The 15,705-nt window shown below is 36.3% G+C and overlaps 1 protein-coding gene across 1 annotated transcript; it reads right to left on the reverse strand.

Annotated features, from left to right (window-relative positions):
* Positions 1-4,558: 4,558 nt before the first annotated feature.
* Positions 4,559-15,385, reverse strand: LOC763695 (cleavage and polyadenylation specificity factor subunit 5-like). The gene is made up of 7 exons (XM_030984897.1): positions 15,238-15,385; positions 11,107-11,307; positions 10,555-10,618; positions 9,500-9,589; positions 8,867-8,942; positions 8,326-8,440; positions 4,559-6,950 (listed from the first exon to the last, which is right to left on the reverse strand). Exons 1-7 carry the CDS (start codon positions 15,351-15,353, stop codon positions 6,929-6,931), a joined length of 684 nt encoding a protein of 227 aa, XP_030840757.1. The 5' UTR covers positions 15,354-15,385; the 3' UTR covers positions 4,559-6,928.
* Between the last annotated feature and the right edge of the window lie 320 nt (positions 15,386-15,705).

The following is a 15,705-nucleotide window of genomic DNA, read 5'->3' on the forward strand; positions in this document are numbered from 1 at the left end:
TTTTATTTCTTGCTCCTTTTGGAAAGCGCAATGGAAATATCAAATATGGGAACATAATACATAGTTTCGAATTGGTTTTAAAGACATTAGAAATTTGTCTTTGGAAGAAGAGAACATCTTCGTTAACAGCTAAAAAAAAAAAATGACACGGATTAAATTAGAACTATGTAAATGCACGATCTAATCATTCTGTTACTACGACTGGACAGTGTGTTATACTAATCGTTCGGACAATCCGCGGGGTTGTGACTAAACTTTGATGACCATACGCGAGCGCCTTTAACCTCTTTGTTTGTCTTTTAGAAAGGACGAAAGTAAGAATTACCAAATCATGGACAATTATTCATTCTCATTATCGGCACTTTTTGTGATACTGATCTGCGGTTATAGATGCGGGTTATCAATGATACAAGAAGGTGAGTAGTGTCTTTTTGCTTAATTACTTCTGGGGGGGGGGGGGGGGCGGGGCGATTCTTGTCTACCGGTATGTCAAAGCATTATAGTGAGCATTATAATGACAATGTTTATCAATATTTATTCTCTATCATAATACTTATTGACAGCTGCTCATGAAGATACCATGTAAATATTGTAATTATAATCGAAAGAATATGACCGTATACATTTCAGGGAAGCAAATGTCCTGATTCTTTTCATCTGCACTGCCTCACCGATTATCTTTGTTTACCCTATTATCTACTGCGGTTCTAGGACGCCTACCCCCTCGACAACCACCCTCCAGATAACCACCCCAAGGATAACTACCCTCTAGGACAACTAATCCCCTGGGACAAGATCCCCCTAGGGCAACTACCGGCCTCTAGGACGACTATCCCTTAGGACAACTACCCCCGGATAACTACCCCTATAGGACAACTAACCTCCTGGACAATTACCCCCGGACATCTACCCCCTAGGACAACAACCCTCCAGGACAACTACCCCCGGACAACTGCCCCAGACACCCCCTACGAAAACCACCCTCTAGAACAACTTACCCTGGATAACTATCCTGGTTATCCTAGGGGTAGTTATCCGGGAGTGGTTGTCCAGGGGGTAGGTGTCCGGATAAAATCTACTGCAACATATTTATTTTATTTCCACTCTCCTTCTCTTCATCCATATCACATAAACATAAAGTTCTTTCCATCAACTATCATTTCTTCTTCTTCTCCTTATTCGTCCTCTTCTTCTCCATCCTCATAACATCAACGTCGTCGCCGTTATCATCATCCTCATGTTTTTTCTCCCCTTTTACAAATCTTTCCAAATCAGTTTACATGTTAGAGAATTGCGAGTCGACGATCTCGACGGACATCGCCTTCTATCGCTCTGGTTTACTTCACTCTCAGCGGGAACAAATTTATCAAAACGATGTGGAATGCCGGATAACAATAACCACGGACAGAGACAAATTATTACTCATCGTCTTCGAAGATTTCGACATCGAAGGTGATGTAGATCGTATTTGTTTCGATGCCTTGTGGTACGTTGACGGGGCGGTGAACTCTTCGCAAGCCATATTTGAAAACGGTAGGCCGGTTTGTAAAATTATCATTTTCTATTTAAATTATAACAAGATACGTCACAATGTGCATGATCATTTTTGACGAATACCAACCGAGGATGAATGATATAGTTGAAAATATGTACACATAATAAGGCAAGCTTTTATTTATTACACCAGAGGAACTATCATATGTATGAGCTTTTACAAATATAATTACTGTTATTTTTTATTAATGAAAATTGGAAGAAAGAAACAAAAACAATTGCAGTAACAAAAGGAAGTATGCGTCTTATTCATTTTTTCTTATTATTCCTAGCAATCTTGATGAAAAAAGTGGATCCGCCGAGAGAGTGAGAGATTAGATCAGGCGTGACGATTAGCTGTGCTTTACCATTGGCCGAAATATTAACAAATCACTTTGTATTTTATTGTGTTTCTCCTTTAAAAAAAAACATAAAGGCGAAGCATTCTGCGGCCGTGAAGATGAGATTGGTGATCTCGCCTCCAGTGGGCCATCCGTCACCCTTTTGTTGAAGACGGATGACGCAACCCGCAAAAATGGTTTCAGACTAGTTTACACAAGTTTTCAAACAGGTATAAATTTCGTTCAAGTTGGATGAATTCAATAACCTGCATGTACTGCTAAAGAGATTGCATTGTATATGAAACACAAGGAGCGTCGATCCATCCAGGGAGGTGAAAGAAAAGGAGGCGAAACTCTTGTAATTTATTCAAACGCATTCTTGAGTTCTAAAGCGTAACAATGGGATGTGTAACATTCCACTTGGCTTTGAAGTTCCATGCTCCGAACCGCGCTTCCACTGCGGGGACTTTCGGAAGCCAGGCTCCAGTTTTACATTTATTACAAAATATTAAATTACCGGCAAAATTTCAGTTTAAATCAAAAACTTTAGATGGGGATTTTATTGGGAATAGTGCATCAAACAAATTTTCAAATTTAAAAATCCGTCCTTCCTTTAATTTGTGTGCCAGAGTTGGTAAAAGAAAAATTACATCCTGTCAAAAACTCAATATTTTAGGATGATGCGCTAATTTGTGCATGCTTTAATGTCTCGTTATTTGATCCATGGTTTACAATCTTCAATAACATTTAGTTTGCTAATGCGTGTTTTCGCGTGTTTTTTGTATTTTTCAAGTTTAAAAAAGGATGAAAGTACACAAGTTTGTGTTCGCTTGTTCTACTCTTTACACATTCAACATTGGATGAGAAATCATTGGAAGGGACAGCGAACAGTTGCAGTGATACCATTTTCTGATGTAGGAATTCTAACTCCTGAAATTTCATGCGCTCTTTTATCTCACCACCTGGTCAACAGTTGCAGATTAGCGCATAACTTTTCGGCGGCTTGGAGCATGGGGTCAAAGGAGAGCGGCTTGATTCCAGTCCTTCTCTATCACGTCCCTGATCCATCTGGCATCATGAGGGTTCAAAGGGAGGGGGGGGGGGGGGGGGGGGGGGGCAAACACACTTAATTAATTGGAACTTGTAATGTGGGGCGATCAAATCATTTTACACTTACATTTAATGTAGCATGCAATCAATGAGATTAATCAACTAAATAAAAACATCAATAAAAACATCTCTCTCTCTCTTTCTCTCTCGTAATGATCAAGGTCCGTGTAACGCAAGTGAGTTTAGATGTACCAACGGGAGATGTATAATTGCTCAACTAGTCAACAATACTCACGATAACTGCGGAGATTGGAGTGATGAGCCAGCCGTAGGTAAATTACAGGGATCTTTCTTTAAAAATACTCGGGGTTTTTTCGATTTACGAAAAAAGTTAACACTGTATACATGCATTTCACTTTATCATTTGAAAGACTCGCACACTGTCGGCAATTGGGTAAATTTGAGGTACATCAAAATAGTTATAGTATATATCACATGCCAACGGCTGATCAATGGCATGATCGTATTTGCGTTGAGCAATTGCAACAGACCAAATATCATGAAAAATACATTCAATATAAATTAAATTTGGACACAAAATGACGGAATATATTGCCGCATGCTATGACACAATCATCGTCATTATCATACATTGGGGTGCACGATTTTTATTGAAATTTTACCGGCCAAAATATTTGTTCATCATTTTAAGTACATGCAGTGACATTCTTAACAAATTCGTTTATTTTTCTGCTGTTGATAACCATTGAAAGTTTCCTCTAAATTCATTTTATATTTGCTTCTCCTCATCTCCTCATGAGTTATATGAGAACCTTCTTTCATTGCTTTCTCCAGATACACAACGAGAACCACCCAGGAATGGCAAAATCGCAGAACTGGGTATCGGCCTCATAATCGGCATCGCGGTTGCGGCGTCTCTAGGGCTTCTGATTTTCATCGTCTGCACGCTGTGTATCATCTACCATGCATTGTGCGCGAAGATATTGTGTCCAAATCACCATAGCAACGAGCAGCAAGTAAAAGATGCCGAAGTCGTTGCGCCGCCAATATTTCGATCTTCGTCTCGAGTCGGAGAAGTATTGATTAATGACCGATCGCGAGCAAGAGACGCCTGGATGTAATACTGCAACATTCCTTTTCACTGGTGACATCAGTTCAATAAGATAATAAATATTATGTCTTTCGTAATCTTCATTTATAGTTTCCTTAGCCATTACCAAGATACAGGTCTTAAAACAGATGCCTGATAAGTCGTTAGGAAAAGTGATGAAGATTAATTATCTATCATTAGAATAAGATGGGAATAATTTGAATTGTTATCAATTACATACAACTTTTTAAATAAAATCAATCTTCAATTGAGAAACTAAGACCTGAACACAGAGCATGTTTTATCAAATATTAATTGTTTATACAATAAAAAATGTGGACATTAGCAGCACAATCTATTAAAGAAGTCTCAATTCAAAATGTTACATAATGAATAATGTCTTCTCATTTACCATACATACACACTATAAAAACATTTAGTTACAAGTTCATGTATCATATGTCAAATAAACGCTTCTTTATCACACTGTTGTACTCAGAACAAATTGATAAAACGACCACTGTTCATGGCAATGATTTTTTAGCAATATTTTAATAACATGATGCACATGACATAAAATGCAGACTAACACAATTCAATGATGCTTGGTCTACAAACCGTGAAATTTGTACAAAAGTACATTATGTTCTTCTGCATCCAAGATTTATCATAAAAAGGTAAACCTCGACAATATAACGATAAAACACATAAGTGGCTTAATGAGTGTCCATCCGTTATATGCACCATCAATTAGGTAATAATACCACCTTATTCCATTAAATTACAAAATGATATACAAACTACCTTCCCATCAATTGATTTCATTGTACATATGTTTACTTTAACAAGACCGTCGTGTATTACGATCTTCTTTAATTCTTGTGCTGGTATAGTTCAAGAATCAAAGTGTATGACATTTCTTAGGATGTCCAAAGTCTAATCAAACATGGTGTGATTTGTGACCAACATCAAGGATTCATAATGTGGTTTTTGATATTGAGGTGTTGTGGATTAGTAGACTAGTCTCCGGCCTGTGAACCACAAGATCCGAATTCCTGGCTGCAGCACTTATGTCCTTTGGCAAAACATTAATCTACATTTGCCACTCTCGACCCAGGGGTAGAAAGTGGGTACCTGGTAGGATTCATTCCTTGAATACATCAAGAACTATGGTTGCCAGAGCTAAAGCTGGGTAACAATATCCCAAGAGTCTTTGGAAGCATAAAGAGATGTTATATCACATTCCAGAACAGAGTATTATTATATTATATAATAGAAAATTTAAAAAGTACTCTATTTAACAAAAAGATGTTGTGAAAAGATGTTGTAAATTGAGGATACAAGTAATTTTTTTCTCTTTGCTTTGTGTACATTATCAGCTTTTCAATTGCTCTTGCACAGTACCTACGTGTTTGCCATCACTGGATTGAGCTCCATTCAAATGATACATGCGGAATATAGAGATACAGAGATCATGACAATTCTATATCTCGGATGACAACCAGATTACTCAAGCAACTTACATGTATACACTCAACTGACATAAAATGTAGAAAATGAGCTCTATATAACTTATTTCCCTGCCATCATATCACGTTAACCTTTGTTGTGCATTAAAATAGACATGCATACGAGTACATCTAACAACAGATGATGGTGCACAACTTGTTACATGCGTGAGAACATAAACAGCGCATGATCACATCGCTGAATCCATTAGCCTTAACATCAGTACGATTGGGATAAATGTATCCTGTTTATAATAATCATCAGTTTGAATAAAAAACTTAAAAATAAGAGAATACATCACGTGTTCTAAATATGTGAAACAAACACAAAACACATCTGATTCCTTTCACAACGAGGTCAGTTTTTCTACTTCATATAATTTAATAAATCCCAAAGCTGGATCTAAGATCACGTTTAACAAAGGAAAACTTAGATCTCAGCCTAACTTCAATTCTAAAACCCAATTCGGAACAAAAGCTTAGGCTTGGCGTTAAGTTTAAGTTTGAGTAGAATACAAGCACTAAAGAATAAAATCCCTTGCATTATGTTTAAATGTTGATAGTGAACACTGTGCAGTCAACATACTTATTCCTATTAAACAATAATCAGATCGCGAGAATGGCATTCAGTACACTTACATTCAGCAACAGGTGAGGAACCTATCGTACAAAACTTACAAAACGATCAAGATATTTACATAAACAAAGTACTATTTACATATGGATATGGGGCATGGTGCGGGTGTAGTTTGAGGATGATTAGAAATCAATGCCTCTATCTAAAGTTTCCGTAAACACGAGACAAAAATATGCATTTTCATAATTGTTTGTATGTCACGTTAATAATGTCATAATTGTAAATCAGCGGAGTTTCATAGTGAAATAATTAAGATTCAGCATCTAGATTGATCAGAACTGCCTTGGATAATCTCCCAAAATGGTATTCCTGTACATTTCATATTGTGAACAAAAAAAACTTTATTTTCACAAAGTGCACATGAAACATTGAACCTGGCAAAGTCGAGCAAAGCTGTTCTTTTCAAAAAATTATTTCATCTACAGAGATACAACTTGTACAATCTGAATGACAGTATCAACACAAATGTTTGGTTGAATTCCTCAACTGACTAAACAATGCATACGCTAGGATGGAAGAAAGTGACAATTGTTGACCACAGATATCATTTGTCTCCTTGATACTGAATTTGCTGTTAAAAATTGTCCGCTCAAATTTTTGAGACACAAGGTTCAAGATCTGTATTGCGCTTCCATGCTCCTACAGACTATATTTACAAAAGTGAGATTAAAAAGCAGTCTTTTGTGGATCAAAGCTGCTAGCTAGCTAGCTTACATGCCGACATCTACAGAATATCTTGATTGCTTGATTACTGGTAAATGAAGTTGAATCTGAAAGTGGAAACAAAGGAGAAAACAAAATTTACATTAGTTACATTTGTGAAGTGAAATGTCTTATATCAACCAAATGCTCACCCAAAAAGATGTTGATAGTTCAAGTTTTTGACAATTTTTCACATTTCTAAATACATAGAATGTCTAAAACTGGCAACTATATGCAACGTAAATGATTATATAGACAAGGGATAAAATAAAATTGCAGTGTCGGTATGATCCAACAAGCTTAACTGCCAACATCCATTTGTAAGACATACCAATCAACCAAATAATTAAATTCCTAGTATTAAAAAAATGGAGGTAAACAGGTTCCATAATCATGAGACTAATCAGAAGAAAGAAAAAAATTTGTGGGGAATAAATAAGGACTTTATTCAAAGAGAGCTATATACTATCTGCTATACAGAGTGAGTCAAAAAAAAGTTTACACCTAGAAAATTGCTAATTATTTTATAAATCATCTATGAACAGTAAATTACTATACATCTTATGAAAGAGTGTTTTATCCCGGATCATTCAGTATCAATTTTGTGTGGTATGTGTTCACGCTTGGGTGAACAGGAGGCATTGTTTGCGAGAGTGCAAAAATCGACTTGCGCCAAAGTTGCCTATGTGATGTTTGAATAAAACAATTGGGATTTGGATATCAATTCGGTCTTTGCAGATCCAAATAACACCCCTAATAAAATTAATCATGCCACACATATCAATAATCTAATATAAAATATCAAGGAACATTTGTGCGTGTGTGTGTGAGTGTGTTTGACTTTGCCCTTTGCAAAAAACATATGCAATGCATTTCATTTGATACATTCAAGCCATTCTCTCACTCCACTAATCCCAACATAATACATACTAAAGGCATCACTTTGGCGCAAGTCGATTTTTGCACTCTCGCAAACCAAATGATTTGGGATAAAACACTCTTTCATAAGATGTATAATAATTTACTGTTCATAGATGATTTAAAAAATAATTAGCAATTTTCTAGGTGTAAACTTTTTTTTGACTCACACGGTATACTAACTGCGCATGGGCAGATAAAAGTCATATGTTCCCAAATTGTAAAACCCATCGAGACGAATACCGGTATTGTGCTCATGAAAGTTATGTACCCTGTACTAAGTATTCATTTATGCACTGACAGTACATTTATCTGATACAAAGGTTGAAGTATTCTTCTCAAGAGGCAAACAAAAGGTATTCATGAAGCACATCCATCACTTCAGCAGTGATTATTCTAAAGCACACAAGTGGGACGTATCCATCTTGTAAAAGATCTGTGGATATTTTGGGTCATGCGTTCCGAAGCTATTTACGAACTGGCTTATATCTAGAGAAAGAAGAATATTATGGATTACAAACCTACCTGCTAAGTAGCTGCGGTAAGCTGGATATGACAGGGCCATATCCTGGTGAATTGTCGTAGAGTTCAAAGAGAGGCGCAGCTACCAGCTTGTAATTCCTTGGAACAGCAAATAGGGCTATAAACAGGAGATAACGATACAAATACATTTATTTATTTATTTATGCATGTTCCCAATTTCATAATTCATTGGAGTTAACATCACATGAAAAAGAATAGAATATAACAATGTTTTATCAAAGAGAATTTGCAACTATTACCGTATACAGTTTAAAGAATGAACACACAAAGGTGATGAGACATAAGCATAGATCTTGAATCGTTACAACACATTTCAAATATGACAAACAAATTCCTAAAGGGTTGTGAGCGAATAATAATATGTTCAGTGGAAGACACATTTAACCATTTGGAATATTCTTGGGTGCACAAATGATATGTTCTGTAATTCAACAGTTTTATTCAGTCATGTCAGCAGAGGTAATCAAAAAAAAAGGAATGAATGAAGTAAGTAAATCAATATTTTACAAGTTCAGATACTTACCCTTTTCCGCTAGTTGTACAAAGTACAGTTTTTTATGTTCCTTTGGCTTTGTTATATGAGCTGGAATGTAAGGATACTGTGGAGAGAACAAATATGAATGGTATCAGTACTAAATACATTGGTAGTAAGTAGAGTAGAGAACAGACAAAATAATTTGACAGTCTTTTTACAATATAGCATGCAGAATTAAAGCTTCAGCATTCTTTGCCAATCCCTGATCTTTGTTTTGGTCCTACATGTACATGTGTATGTTGTCTTAAACTCATTTTTCTTATTATTTGGATTTCATGTAATCACCAGACTCCGCATCAACACAATTATCATTATCATCAGTTTCATCACTATCCTCCTCCCCCTCCTCCTCAAATCATATCCACCACCACCACCACCAATGTCATTCTCCTCTTCAAATCACCACTATCATCAACATCATCACCACCAACACCACCACAATTGTATTCTCCATCATCATCATCATCATTCTCCCAGTACCTTTTCATGCAAGTATTATTCATCATTGTCACCCTAATATTGACATCCCATCCCCACCACTAACACCACTACTGTCACCACCATCACAATCAATCATGATGGTAATGATGATTAATTGATGATCATCATCATTAAACTTACCTGAGGAGGTTCAAAGTTAGGTCTGTACCAGTTTGCAATGATATCTTCTACCATCCAGTCTTGCTGGACACCATCTTGTCTTCCAAGAATCTGATTTATTAAAAAAGATATAAACAAAAAATGAAAATCAGAAATTCATCAAAAAGTTGAAAAGTAATGTCTGAATGTTAGGCCATCATTCTTTTCATGCAGAGATTCAAAGAAACTCGTATTTCCAGTTAATTTTTTTTTTCCCCTTCAATTTACGTACCGGTATGTTCATCAAAATGATTGGCTAAGCCTAAAAATAACTGAAATTTGGTCTAGAAAATAAGGCCACGTACATGTATTACTTTAATGACATAATTAGCTTTATCATTTGGTACTTTCAAAGGAATAGTTTCATTATATTCCCAGTTGAAACTCTTTTTCCCCCTTTAGTTTACCAGAGTATGTTAATCTAAACAATAGGCTAAGCCTAATTATAGCTGAATCTTCATGTAAAACAAATAAAGCCATGATTTATAAAAATTGAAATAAATAGCTTTTATCATTTGGTACTTTCAAAACTCAAAAGAACAGTTTAATTCTTCTAAATGTGACTGATTTCCTGGTCAAGGTCAACATTGAATGTCCCTTTTCATCATTTTCTTTTCTATATTCTTCATTTATATGTGCTTGAACTTAGTGTCACACATTTTCAGGCTATCAAGTGGCTATGAATTCATATTGTTCTAAATCGCTCTTGGTCCTAAAATTTCACACAGGATATGTAATAATTACATACAAGATACATATATCGAGATAATCGAGTACAGTTCAGAAGGGTGATGTTATACTGTAGCTTGCAAATAGCTGAAACCACTGTTTTGTTTTTCGTAACTCAAGAATGAATGGTGGACTGGTTGAATTAGGGCCTTTGTTGAATAACTTTAGATGTAAGCTTTAACATGTCATATTCTCAAGAAACATGAATCAGGACGAATCAATTTTTCACATTCTTAAACAAATTTCATAAATTGGACAGGGTATGAATCATTTAGTTGTCAAGTGTATATCTATCTCTGATATCTTACTTCTGTCATGAGTCTCTTGAGACCGTCCATCTCGTCTTCTCCAGCTTTGAGTTCTCCACCAGGCCTACATTAAAAAAAAGACACAAAAGAGAACCTTTATCAATGTTAAAATACATGTTGAATTCCCTCTAAAACTGTATACAAATATGGGAGGTAAATGCTCACAAATACCAAGGAACAACAGACAAATAAATTTTGTTTTGGTTTGTTTAGAGCCAGTCTGAGTTCAACTGTACTCATACAACAAACTGATGTCTGATATCTAACTGGAATAAATATAAAATAATTGGGTATTTGTAATCTCTGATTTCCTGCAAAAAGATAAAAGGTTATTTGAGTGGCCTAGGAAAAAACAATTAAACATGCAGATGCTAAATTAACAAGAAAAGCACATCTAAATGATATCTACACTGTATAGTGTATAGCCATGGGCCCTTAATGAAAATGGTGGTCAAACTGGAAATAATGAGGTGATATACAATGTATACTGCAACTGCATGTTGATCAATCGTTAATAAGTAAAAACAATGCATAAGTTGAAATTAAACTTACAATTTGAAGAATGTTGTGCCCAACTGCAGCAATAAAACATGAGGAAGATCATGTTCATGAACGATGAGGACTCCCTCTACAGACCGCCTTGTGCCCATCTTCTGGAATTCATCTTTCATCCGTTGGAACCTGGCTGGTACACTGGAATCTTTCTCATACAGGGGCTCTTTGGTGCCAAATGTGTAGTTTGTCAAAGGATATCTACCAAAATAGGAGAAAAATTTGTGTGACACAAGTTGAATGTGACTGCCACTATATTTATATGCCTCCGCCAATATGTATATTCAATTACCATGGAACCTTTAGAGACCTCACATTACCATAGTACCAATACCCTATGGCATTAGTAGGCCTGAGTCGAAACGGGTCCCCGCCCGGGCCCCGACCGTCGAGCTGAAACCCGGTTTTTGGTTTTCGGGTTCCGGGTTTTTCAAAATAAAATTTTCACACTGATATTTTGAAATATAGAACTAAAAATATGGAATTCACAAACTTATATTTCAATATAATCAAATAAATATGCTTTAGAAATAAATGGATATTGTTTCAGTTGACGGTAGGTGTTTTTATCGCTCTAAAATTGAGGCTGCAAGAAAGAAATCACGCTTCGTGGTACCGATCGAGTGCGTTCAGAAACGGAAGTGGAAATAGATCTATGACCCACTGAAGACAGAGCAAGAAAATGCCACACACAAGACTAAAATATTGATCAGACTATTGCAATTAAATCGTAATACTAAAGGCATTAATTTAATTGTCAAAATATATCCACAACATAATGGTTTACCCTCGATAGTTTGATGAAGGAAAATAAATTAAAGCTCTTGAAATAACATCGAAGTGCCTTTCGTTCGTTCTAAAAAATGAGTGTATAACGGCAAGCAGAAGTTACGAGTCAAGCTTGATATGCACGTTTAAATCCCTACACCGTCATCCGACCTGATCGGAACAATAAGCATTAAACCAATTAAAAAAACATCACGTAAGACTTTAAGGGACTCCAATTCAACAAAATTACCGTAAAATAATTATTTGCTTTGACAAATAATACTATAGATATTCATAATATCTTACAGAAATAATGATATTTCATGAGCTACGTACTCGATATCGAGTTCAGCTAGCCATCATTTTGAAATGAGACGTAGTTGTCATGCATGCAGCGCAGAATGCGGCAGCTCGCAGCTAGAGAGGGAAAAAAAAAATCACGTAATAGTCACGTGAATATCACGTGATCTCAGGCCCGCGCTTTTTCCTCTCTCTTCTGCATACTGCCCTCTACAGTCTACTGCATGACGACTACGTCTCATTTCAAAATGATGGCTAGCTGAACTCGATATCGAGTACGTAGCTCATGAAATATCATTATTTCTGTAAGATATTATGAATATCTATAGTATTATTTGTCAAAGCAAATAATTATTTTACGGTAATTTTGTTGAATTGGAGTCCCTTAAAGTCTTCCGTGATGTTTTTTAATTGGTTTAATGCTTATTGTTCCGATCAGGTCGGATGACGGTGTAGGGATGTAAACGTGCATATCAAGCTTGACTCGTAACTTCTGCTTGCCGTTATACACGCATTTTCAGAACGAACGAAAGGCACTTCGATGTTATTTCAAGAGCTTTAATTTATTTTCCTTCATCAAACTATCAAGGGTAAACCATTATGTTGTGGATATATTTTAACAATTAAATTAATGCCTTTAGTATTACGATTTAATTGCAATAGTCTGATCAACATTTTAGTCTTGTGTTTGGCATTTTCTTGCTCTGTCTTCAGTGGGTCATAGATCTATTTCCACTTCCGTTTCTGAACGCACCCGATCGGTACCACGAAGCGTGATTCCTTTCTTGCAGCCTCAATTTTAGAGCGATAAAAACACCTACCGTCAACTGAAACGATATCCATTTATTTTTTAAAGCATCTTAATTTAATTCCATCGATTATTTTATTGTTTTGAAAGCAGTAACTGTCTTTTCCGTCGCATTATTAGAACAGCAACTTAGTCTAACTCCCGCCGCTGCATGCACACGATTTTTAGTGTCAGTGCAGTGGTGAAAATTTCGGGTACCCGGTCCCCGCCCGAAATTTTCAAGTCAAACCCGGGTTCGGCAAAACCCGTGATGACTCAGGCCTAGGCATTAGCACAGCAAGCAGAGACAAAGCACTGAATGACAGTCATGACTGTGATAGTCGACTCTTCAAACTTTAAACAACCAGCTAGAGAAAGATAGATGGAAGATTGAAGATAGACTCTAGCCTAGGTCTGGAAACTTGACTGCAGTATTGACTGCATTTTTCAAAGTACTAACAAAGTTAGTAGATTCGATAAAGCCTGTAGATACTAGATGTAATATAACCAGACGTTGTGTATGATTGTATCCACTATCCGGACACTTTATTTTAAACAGTAATTTGAAGAAGTTATACATATGTATGTAAGCAATATTTCATAACACTTCAAAGAATTATTTCGGGCAATATTCATGATGGTTATTGCTATTTAATGAATATTTTTTATTTAATCCATAGGCAAATGAGCAGACTTTATTTTTGTCAAGACATTAACATATGACTCAAGTTATGTGTTTGGACAGACAACTTCCCAATCTTAGTAATGGTCATCTTTCATTTCTCCAAAAATCTGAACTGCATGTTCATCAAATGAGCACAGACATATACTCTAACGTTGGACTAGGGCAACTGATCCAATGTACTTACAAGATTGTTTGGCTTTGGCAATCTCAAAACTTAATTTTTTGTTTTGTTACTTAAAGAGAAAGTTGAGTTCTGGGAAGAGGTGAAAAATAATTTGTGAGCGTTATCATTCTTATTATGCAAGTGTGGAAGAACATCATATAAGACATGTTCCCTGAAAAGCATGGCTCTTCAAATGCCTTCATATTCTAAATGTCATGTAACATCGTAAAACTCGGGGGTAGGATTTTTACGCCACGTGTTCGTATAGTCCCATATACATCTTTCTGTGTACAGTGTTTGTAACTTTACCAAAACTTGGCCAAATCTCTTATCATTTTGATGATTCCAGAACCTTGCAATACACACAAATTCTTATATGCTAGATGATCAACCTTTTCTGGTCGATTTCACACCGTTTCTTTCACAATGCAATCGCATGACCAGAACTCAACTTCATCTTTAATATGAATTACACCTTTTTTGTATTGTGAAAATGATATGATAGGATATTTGCATTGCCCTGAAAAAATGTTGAAGATTAAACCGAATGAGCTACAATATTGACCTTGGATAGTTTAGTTATTCTGCATCAAGAAAGTATTTTTGATAATGTTTACTATCTTTTTAATTCATTTTAGCAGTTTTAAGGATATTCTGGAAGTTTGACTTAATTTGGGCGGAACCGTAATAATTTCCAAGTCAAATCTTAGATACATATGTAGATCTACGTACAAATAAAGTTAGAGCTCCCAGCATGAAATTCATCAACATTAATTGGCCATTTTTTACCCTCGACTCCGGCGTGGAGATACTAGTTCTTACTCTAACACACCAAAATTCATCTAAATCTTCCACAATTGCTCAAATAACAATCATGATTTAAAGTCGTTATCTTTTGTACCTCTTTCGTGTCAATTTTCTTATTTTGGGGAGGTTATTTTTCACGCACATGCATGAAGTTACATGGAGCGATTGTAATCTCAAAATACTCAGATCCTCATTAAATTCATGCAAAGAAAGAATTAGGCCTAGATCTACCCTTTCTCCCATCAAAACTAAAGTCAAAGACTTCTTCAAATTATAATTTCAAATGGTTGGACATGTTGGAAGGATGCCCAGAGGAATCGAAAAACATTGTAGATCTAGTCTAAGTCAAAATTGAAATTACTGTCTCTTTACATTGCGCAAAAATGTCACCAAACCCGCTGTTTGAATGGCTCTGGAGCTCCAACGCCCTCGGCAGCGGCATCGTCGGTCCCTGGAGTTAATCATGACCGAAATCAGTCTCCCAACACAGACTCATTCACTTTACACACAAAAACCCGACAATTGATTGAACATTTTCGTTCCATTCAAGGACTCGGTTTGACATATAGAAAAAGAGGGAACCTGTTAGATTTACCACTGCTAATTAATCAAAATACTTACAATATTGCTGTCCTTTCACGATGCACACCAGCTGTACTTTTGTGATTGCTAGAGTCTGAAACAGACCTTCCTCTGGGCCAGCCAGCAGAACTTCGTTCACGCGGGGTAGTAGCCATCTTTTCTTGTTGACTGTGCAGCTGCTAATCGTAGATGGCGCAATACCAAACTCACTTGAGAGATCATAGGATCTCTATGCAAATTCATCAGACTACCGGTAGATCGTAGACATGACTCGAGTGCGAGTTTGGGTTGAGAAGTAGCAGCACATGCCCTTCCAAAATAAATTCTGTGCCCCTCCCTCTCACCCCCCTCCCAAAAAAAAACACAGTTGTAATGTCTCCAATATGAAGACCAGCAAAAGACAATGCCCGTAAATTAACCTTATGATATTGTGGTTTTCTGGTGCATTTTGGCTTTAACATTTGGATATGAGGGGGGTAGGGGGGGGGGGGGGGGTGCTCGAAGAAT

This window comes from Strongylocentrotus purpuratus, unplaced genomic scaffold (assembly GCF_000002235.5).
Source record: "Strongylocentrotus purpuratus isolate Spur 01 unplaced genomic scaffold, Spur_5.0 spur5_contig_834, whole genome shotgun sequence".
NCBI classification, from domain to species: Eukaryota; Metazoa; Echinodermata; class Echinoidea; order Camarodonta; family Strongylocentrotidae; genus Strongylocentrotus; species Strongylocentrotus purpuratus.

What these genes read in the sequence shown, in the direction of transcription:
- LOC763695 (XM_030984897.1), bottom strand. Translation starts at nt 15,353, where the DNA reads ATGGCTACTACCCCGCGTGAACGAAGTTCTGCTGGCTGGCCCAGAGGA. An exon ending in GGCACAACATTCTTCAAATT is followed by an intron (nt 10,619 to 11,106) that starts GTAAGTTTAATT and finishes TTTTTAATGTAG; the next exon opens with GCCTGGTGGAGAACTCAAAG. An exon ending in TCAAGAGACTCATGACAGAA is followed by an intron (nt 9,590 to 10,554) that starts GTAAGATATCAG and finishes TTAATAAATCAG; the next exon opens with ATTCTTGGAAGACAAGATGG.